This window comes from Monopterus albus, unplaced genomic scaffold, assembly GCF_001952655.1.
Source record: "Monopterus albus unplaced genomic scaffold, M_albus_1.0 scaffold65.1, whole genome shotgun sequence".
Lineage (NCBI taxonomy): Eukaryota > Metazoa > Chordata > Actinopteri > Synbranchiformes > Synbranchidae > Monopterus > Monopterus albus.
This window is the reverse complement of record NW_018127945.1, coordinates 2816809-2826137: the sequence shown is the minus strand read 5'-3', so window position 1 is coordinate 2826137 and position 9329 is coordinate 2816809. Positions and strand designations below refer to the sequence as shown.

Sequence of the window (9329 nt, the reverse complement as noted above, 5' to 3'; positions counted from 1 at the left end):
GGTTCTGTTCATTATTTTTATGGACAGAATTTCTAGGTGCAGCCAGGGGCCGGAGGGAGTCCAGTTTGGGGACCACAGGATCTCTGCTCTGCTTTTTGCAGATGACGTTGTCCTTTTGGCTCCATCAAGCCAGGCCCTCCAGCGTGCACTGGGGCGGTTTGCAGCCAAGCGGGAAGCAGCTGGGATGAGAATCTGCACCTCCAAATCCGAGGCCATGGTTCTCAGTCAGAAAAGGATGGCTTGTTCCTTTTCCGAAATGAGCTTCCTCCTCAGGGTGGCCGGGCACACCCTCAAAGATAGGGTGAGGAGCTTGGTCACCTGCGAGGAGCTCAGAGTAGAACCGCTGCTCCTCCACATCGAGAGGAGCCAGCTGAGGTGGCTTGGGCATCTGCTTCGGATGCCTCCTGGGCGCCTTCCTAGGGAGGGGTTCCGGGCATGTCCCACCGGGAGGAGGCCCCGGGGAAGACCCAGGACACGCTGGAGGGACTATGTCTCTCGGCTGGCCTGGGAACGCCTCAGCATTCCCCTGGAGGAGCTGGAGGAAGTGTCTGGAGAAAGGGAAGTCTGGGCATCTTTGCTTAGACTGCTGCTCCCGCGACCCGGTTCCGGATAAGGAAAATAGATGGATGGACATTCATGTTGCCCTAAAATGAACTGCAAGAACTTTGCGACCTTTAGTAGCATCATCTCAACAGATGTTTAGTTTGCCTTATGATAGAGATACATGAAAAGAGCCTTGGCTGTACTTTGCGTTGAGTGGCAATTTGGTTTCATAGAGTAAACAGTAAACGTGGTTTATTTATAAAGGGCACAGTCATTGAGTTATGCTGAAGTTTCAGTTCTGTAGCAGATTATTTTGCCTTGCATGGCCTGTCAGCTCATTGCGAGTTACTAAACTGCACCACATAATGTATGTTCTCAGTCCAGACAGGGATATTACAGGAATATTATTTTATCAGGGCTTAAATAATAAACAGTAAACTGGGTTTTCCCGTGAACGGAACTGGGTTTTTCCATGAGCCAGCTGACATACTTCGGCACTTTCTATAAAAGTCTGTCTTGGCCCTGCAGTGTAGCCTTTTAGCTATTTAGACAATCTGTACTCATTATGCTAATGTTTATTTTTTAATCTCCAATTACTAAGTTATTTTGCATGAAAACTGATCTAGAATTCTTGACAAGATTTGAAGAATCCCCACATTCCACCTGTTACCACAACTGTCTTGTCATAATATATAAAGAATTTAATAAGCAGTAATGTATTCATATTGCAGACTAGAGTTACAGTATCTCTGTAATATAAAGTGGATTTATTCATCCTCTGAAAAAAAGTCACCACTGACCACACAGCATTCATTGTTAACAGAATAAATGTTCATTGTTCAAAATCAAAATCAATTAAATTACACGCAAAATCACTATGAAGTGTCATGTTGTTGATCGAACTCTTAGATCAGAGGACAAAAAGAATGTATATGCCTATTTCTCTATCTTGACCATATGTCTGTCTTGTCTTCTTACATTACTGAAGGTTTCATGAAAAGTGCATGTGACTACCATACCATATTTTGGAGAAGTATAGATTGCTTGTCTTACTGCAGGCATTCAGAACATTCTTATTAGTTATGTAGTCATGTAAGTGCTGCATGTGATAGCAGCTGTGGGTGAAATTAGATCTGAAAATTGTTTCAAACCATTTCTGTAACAAAACAAAACAAGCACATCTCCTAGAAAATAATTCTAAAGATCGGAGCTGTGGGACAGACACTGAGGCCTGAGTGAGTCGTGCTGAAGTGTTGTCTCATGTTAATTCTGACACCAAGTCATGTCTTAGCCTTGTAACACTCAACCCTGGCTACTGCTGCAGTGGTTGGTCTTTGTCAGGCAGAAGTAAGTGATCCTGCACCTGGGGCTCTGTGTTGCAGTGTAATGTATAACGGTTATTCATTTAATGTCTACTTACTGCATTGGGGGTGCCATCTGTGTCTGTTAGCCGCTGGTGCAGATCAAACCAGACTGTCTGCAAGGAGAAGCATAGCAACAACAACAGCAGCAACATGTCAATCAACAAGACCAATAACAGAAATGACAGAAACTACTAGAGTAACAGCTTGAAGCAGATGTTAGTTAGCCACATCAAGAGATATTAGTAGACACACTGACAGCAGAGACAAGCATGAAAGCAGGAGCTAGTGTCTTTTTACAGTGAAAACAAAGCCCAGCAGGGGAGCAGGAAAGAGGGTTTGGAGAGGAGAGACAATAGATGCATGTTAATAAAAGAAGCACAAAATGAAACTTAGTGAATCATAATGAAGAAGCTAGTGTATAGGCAGTAGAAATAAATTAAAAAAAATTTCACAGGACAAAATTAAAGGGGATGTAGCTTGTAATGCCTGCAAAGACTGTTTAATATGCTCTGCCACCTTAGTTATCGTTGCTATGGCTGTCAATTAGAAAATTACTTGCTCATTTACAGTAGTATGGTTGAGGTACTATAGGCAAACTATGAGATTCTCTCATCAGTCCAAACGTCTCTTGGGACCACTATATATCTTCACCATTGTGCCAGTCAGAGCACATTTTTCTGATATGCGGTGTATATTTTGGGCAGGCAGTGACATTTGGACTTAAGTATAAAAATAACAGAGCGATACTATTTAGTACAAAGTTTCTTTTGAACAGGGACACAGAGGATATGGTTTAGCAGTGTGAGCTAACACTGAATGGGTGGATATTTGCTGGAAATACAGTAACAGGACTGCTTATCCTCTGTGCAAAGGAATAACAGTGTGTCTGCCTTGCATGATATTGAGTATTGCATGAACACTGCGGCTGTACCTGGCTAGGTCCTGCCATGTTTAGATTAGATTAGATTAGATTCAACTTTATTGTTATTACCCATATACAAGTACAAGGCAACGAAATACAGTTTAGCATCTAACCAGGCGTGCAATAACAGCAGTGCTGAGTGCACAGTATCTACAGTATGTACAGTCAGTGCTAATTTACCAATAGATATGTTCAATTGATATTTACAGTAAAATATGTAAGGTAATGTACAATATACAACAGACCTTATGATTTAAATTACAAGTAATGGATAATGTACAGTAATCTTATAAAATACTAGTGCAATGGGACGAAATGGAATGAAATAGTGCAGAATAAGAAGATAAGTTACATGAGTTAACAGTTCAATGGATGTAAATAGTGCAAAGATAAATATACAGTATCTGCATGTGTACAGTACAGTGCAAATGAATAACAGAGCAGTATTCTGTGAGTATGCGCAAGTTAACAGATCACTTCAGTATTACAGGTAACAGAAGTGTATTGCATTAGTCCCGGGAGGAGAGATGAGAAGGGGTGAGGTGTGTGTAATGGAATAGAAGAAGGCAGTGGGGATCATCGGGGGACAGAGTTCAGTAAGAAGACAGCTGTGGGGAAGAAGCTGTTCCTGAGTCTACTGGTCTTGGTCCGGAGGTTCCTGAAGCACCTCACAGAGGGCAGGAGGTCAAACAGTTTGTAAGCAGGGTGAGAGGAGTCTTGAGAATGCTGCGAGCATGTTGGAGATAGCATCCCTGTGGACACCCTCAAAGGCTGGAAGTGGAGTCCCTGTGATGAGTTGGGCAGTTTTCACCACCCGTTGCAACGCCTTGTAGTCAAACACAGAGCAGTTTCCATACCAGACTGTGATGCAGCTGGTCGGGATGCTCTCGATGGCACAGCGATACAAGTTCACCAGGATGGCTGAAGACAGGTGGTTCTTCTTCAGTGTCCTTAGGAAGAAGAGGCACTGGTGAGGCTTCTTAACTAAGCTACAGGTGTTGGTGGTCAAGGACAGATGCTCTGAAATGTGGGTCCCCAGGAATTTGAAGCTGGAGGCACATTCAACAACCATCCCGTTAATATGGATGGGAATGTATGTGCCTCCTTTCTCCCTGCTGTAGTCCACAATGAGCTCCTTGGTCTTGTTAGTGTTAAGGAGCAGGTTATTGTCAGCACACCATACAGCCAGCTGTTGTACCTCCTCCCTATAGGCTCTCTCATCATTGTCGCTGATGAGGCCGATCACTGTGTGTCTGGGAGGCAGGTCATCAAGTGTGCCAGGACCAGGCGCTCGAAGCACTTCATGACAATGGGTATGAGCACTACAGGGCTGTAGTCATTCAGGTACATCAGGGTGGAGAGTTTTGGCACTTGCACAATGGAGGTGGTTTTGAAGCATGTCAGCACAACTGCTTGGGTGAGGGATGGGTTAAAAATGTCCTGAAAGATGCCAGCAAGCTGTCCAGCACATGACCTGAGCACGTGTCGAGGAATGCCATCAGGGCCAGCAGCCTTGTGTGCGTTGATCCGGCTCAGTGCAGCATGCATGTCAGTGGAGGTGAGTGTGAGTTTCTGGTGGTCTTCGGAGGGTTTGGACTTGACGGCTGTCTTCTTGTTGTCCTGGTCGAAGCGAGCATAGATGTCATTTAGCTTGTTGAGGAAGGAGACATCTGTGGTTGTTGGGGTGGAGTTGCTGGATGCCTTTCCATATATATCAGGGGTCAGAGTTTGTGAAGTGTTCCTGCTTGTAGCAGTGCTTGGCCTTCTTGATGCCCCTCCTTGAGTTGGCCCTGGATAAGCTGTAGGCCTGTGCATCACCAAATCTGAAGGCTGAGTTGCAGGCCATCAGCAGGAGCCGCACCTCCTTGTTCATCTGATTTAGGTACATGGTGATCTGTTTCTGGGTTGTGACACTGTCAGTGGTAGTGTTAGTATAGTCCAGCACAGAGGAAGTGTAGGTGTCAATGTCCATGTGAGTGTCACAGGTAGCCAGGGGGCTAACATACTCCAGTCTGAAACAAAGCCTTTGACAAAGCCAAACAAAGCATGTTTGAACAAAGCCTTGCTGGGAATTTCATGCCAAAAAAGCAACTGCTATATGGCTACATGTAGCCTGCAAATTCCAGGGTACCATGTCTGAAAAGTAACAATGTCTAAAATCAGCTGTTTGGAATAGATTCAAAACTATTAATTGTCTGTCACGATGAATGAAAAGGCAAAGGAAAGACAATAAGGCATAACTCCATTCTCTGCTGATTCCAAGTTTGCACCTTTGCCTAAATCTAGATTTCATCTAATGCAGTGTTCACAAACATAAAATCTTAAACTGATCAAAGTAGTCCGACAGATGCTGTGTTTTCAGTCTCCATTTAAAAAATCTAATGAAGGGACCAAGGATGGGTAATCTGTGCAACTATTATTAGAAAATAAAGTAACTGTGTCCATATATATAGTACCTGTGAAAGATTTTTACAGTTACAAAGTATATGAGACACACACAAGTAATTTGTGCACATGTGTACATATGAAATACTTGCACGCATGTCTGTGACACTTCTTGTAGTGATACTGTATGTGAAACAGTTACAATCAAGAAGCCTTTGAAATCATGCATATGAATATTGCACACTGTATGGGTGTGCACATTTCAGTTATGGATGAGATGAAGTAAATCTCAGTATATCCACAGGACACTGGGCTATAATTGAAAGGACTAGATTTCTTCCCTCCTCAAAGACATGGACCATGGAGACGGACTAGTTTAATAGTGAACTGGACAAACCCACTGTTTAATTCATCCGTTGGAGCAGCCATTTACTCACATTCAAGACTTAATGGGAGGGAACACAAAACAGTACAACTACAGTTACGTTAAAATATCCTCTTCAGATACTGTATGACATTAGTAGGGCCAGGTGGGCGGATGGTACATTGTGTGAAGAAACACTGATTTCTAGTTTTCTCCTCTGCATGTGAATCAGAGTTTTAGAAACCTGTTCTAATAAATCACAGTTAGCACTGTCATCAAGGTGACTGATGAGCATCACTGCTGCTACTGTTAATGAATAATGCCTGGATCACTCAGAGGGTAACAGAATTTTTCCAAACACAGCAGGAAAAGCCGAGTCAATGGGGTCTGACTCAGTGGGTAGGGTACATGCGCCCGCACACACACACACACACACACACACACACACACACACACACACACACACACACTTGTTGTGTAAAAGCTACTGGAAACACTGAGTTGTAGAATGAGTCATTTGAGCTTTATGTGACACAGTTTGGTCACAGCTGGACTATGTGTTGTTGGATGTTCAGCACATAAAAGATTTCAGAGGTGGAGGCTCACTGTCTGCTGTTTTCTTCACTGAACAATATACACTGAAATACTTCTTGTGTGAAACACTTTATCCAATAGACCTTTTTTGAGGTGGACATATTGATTTGTTAAACACAGGTGTGACAATGATAAAGTAAAACAAACAAACTGTAAATATAACACTGACATATTGTGCCTCTTGCTTTGGCTAGTGTGTTATCATTCAGTTGCTAATTTAATTTACCTGTCCAGGAGATATACCAAACATTAGCATTCATTTGAAGTCAATTTGTGTTCTGTTAAGTCTAATGTTCACTCTGCTTTTAGCTCTGCCATTGTCTTCACCAGCTCCTGAGAGAAATATGTGGTTATTTAGTTGTGAAATGCTCCAATATGTTCATAGCTAGTTAGTAATTTTGTTTGTTGCTCGGTGCTGAGCAGGTAGCATACAGTTTTTGTTATTTAATTGAAAACGGCTGCCTGCAAGGTTCATAATTATGGAGGCAATTTTGTTTCTTTATTCTGCAGTCAAAGGAAACACATTTGAGAGTAAACTGGTACTGTAATCAAAAAACATTTTTTTGTAGCCCCCCTGTTTTCGTTTCTTTTTTTGTAACTTCAGTCATTCATGGACCTGGAAACATTTCTTTTGTGTTGTGCATGTGTGTTGCATTGTTTTTGTAGTGCATTTTGTATTTACAGCATAATGCTTTACGGTGTAGTAACACGTTTTCAGTTTTTATTAAATTTTTTTGCTACTTGGGACAGCTCAATAAGCTGCAAGCACATTGCTCATTGAGATATTATCACATTATGAAGTTCATATGGCACAACCTCTAGCAAAGAGCAGAGACTATTTACTCATACAGCAAACACGAACCATGTTACCATTCATTTGGAGTCATTTTTCTGACAACCATAATCAATATCAAGTTGTCATTTAGCTCTGTTTTGCTACTCACAAACTTTACCAACTAGGTAGCACTGTGGTTTATCAGGGAATCAAAACATTTAATGTGTGGGGTGTAAAACCAAAACAACAAGCTGAAAGACACTGAAGTGTTCCGTGAAGCTGAAGGAACTTGCAGCGAAAGCTGATATGTCACTACAAGTGACCCTTAACTTAATCTTTTGTAATGCACCATTTTGAGGCAGTTACTGCAGTCAAATACTTTTTTTAGCTCCTACTGAGATTTGCTGATGTGACTTACCGAATGCTGTAATTTTGTTTCATCTGTATAAAGATCATTCTCCTAGAAACATTGTCATGCATGCATATTAGCAGACTCCTGTCAGATTTTAATGTTTCTCTTCCTGGGTCTCCTTCCATGCATTCAGAAAGTGACATTAGGTGCAATTGGACCTCGATCTTGAAGCTCAGCTGGTATCTGTTTTGAAGTACTGACTGATGATAATAATGGAGACAACTGTGATACTAACTGATACTAACAGCCTGCTAGAAATATCACTACAGTATATTTACTCATTTATCACCACTTCTAAGATGTGACCATAATTTTGTTCAGGCCATTTTAGAAAATCTTTGTTGAATAAACAAGAATTCAGAAATTCGAAAGGCAGCATGTATGAATGGCAGAAGAAGCTTTACAAATCAAGTGCCAGAGGGAAGGCCTGTTTTTTTTTTTGTAGGCCAACCCAGAAATTAGTATCATCCTGGCTCCCTAGACAAAAAGCCAGCGGGAGTTTTCCATTGGCTTTTGAAATGTTGTGGAAAATAACCCCTGTGAGAAATAACGGCTTATGACATTTACATGGTTTATTCAGCAAAAACAAAACAAAAAACAAGTAAATCCTTTCCTCTTTGCGTGACCTGATCTAACGAGTGAGCATGGCTGTGTCAGTTAGAATAGCTTGCAAGTGCACAAGTTTAAAAATAATGAGGCTGATGATGTGTAAAATCCCAGACAGCATCTGTAGTTTCATTTAGCAACTTGTTAGCAACCATATTTTTAAGGCTAACGACAAACGTTGACGAGTGTTTGTGTAGAAAGATCTGCCAAAATGAGAAGGGCTTAAAGATCCATCAAGCACGGATGAAATATATAGAGCAGCTGCTAGCACCACAATGCACGGGTCTAGGACCTGGTGAGACAGAGGAGGAGCTGGGCCCGGACGTGGCGCAAACAGTCCCTATGACCAGGGAGTCCGAGAAGAGAAGGATCAAATAGACTCAAGCATCTAAAACGACCTGACAGTAACCACCGAGTCAGTGCCTGGAGGCAGATGGATCCTAGAGGGGCTGGAAAGGGTGATGAGATGGACCAGGATGTCTTTTAAGTCAACAAAATCAAGATCCTTGGTCTTGAAAAAGGGAAGAGTGGTAGATAGGCTCCGCTTCTCTATCTCAGGAATACCAATCCCTACTATCTCTCAGAAGCCGGTGAAGAGTTTGGGAAAGTGTTTTGACAGCAGTCTCAGGGATACAGCCTTCTTTAAGAACACCTGTGAGGAACTAGAGGGATGGTTAAAGGATGTCAACAGGTCAGGCCTTCCAAGGAAATTTAAGGCGTGGTTTCACCAGCATGAGATTTTGCCAAGGATACTGTGGCCACTGCTTCTCTATGATTTCCCTATTTCCACCATATTAGACCTTGAAAGAAGAGTCAGTTGCTTCCTGAGGAGATGGTTAGGGTTGCCAAGGAATTTGAGTAACATCGCCCTGTATGGAAATACCTGCAAATTAACGCTCCCCTTGAAATCTATCAAGGAGGAGTTTAAGGTTTTGTGGGCAAGGGAGGTGCTTCAGCTCTGAGAGTCAAGACATCCAAAGGTCTGTGGGGCAGGAGTAACAGTGAAGACCAGTAGGAAGTGGAGTGCAGAGGCTACAGTAGAGTAAACAGAGCCATGGTTATGCCACTGAGTCCTGGTGGGAACAGTGGCCAGAGGAAGGGCTGGGTTAGGATCTATCGCAACCCCCCATTTTGACAAGACTCAGGGAAAAGAGTGGAGGCAACAAGTCCAGAAGGAAATGAGGACAGTTGTTGAGGAAGAGAGGGACAAAGGGTGACATTGAGAAAAACATCAGGGCTTCTCAACACTGCTCAGGATTGGCAGTTATTAGTGGATTTGGGCAGACAACTCAAGTCCCATCAGAATATTGCTAAGACCTGTCTTAGGCCTGTCATAGTGCTGGTGACTAGGGCAACAAAGAACA

The 9329-nt window shown here is 42.5% G+C and overlaps 1 protein-coding gene across 2 annotated transcripts in view; it reads right to left on the bottom strand.

Moving 5' to 3' along the window:
* The window catches only part of necab2 (N-terminal EF-hand calcium binding protein 2), a 199233-nt gene that overhangs the window by 54991 nt on the left and 134913 nt on the right, over positions 1–9329 (bottom strand). Inside the window, exon 9 of one of the 2 annotated variants that reach the window (XM_020604322.1) lies at positions 1964–2020. The exons of the other annotated variant lie outside the window; for it this stretch is intronic. Within the exon in view, the coding sequence (XP_020459978.1) occupies positions 1964–2020 (57 nt within the window). The remainder of the gene's footprint in view (positions 1–1963; positions 2021–9329) is intronic. 2 annotated transcript variants of the gene reach the window in all.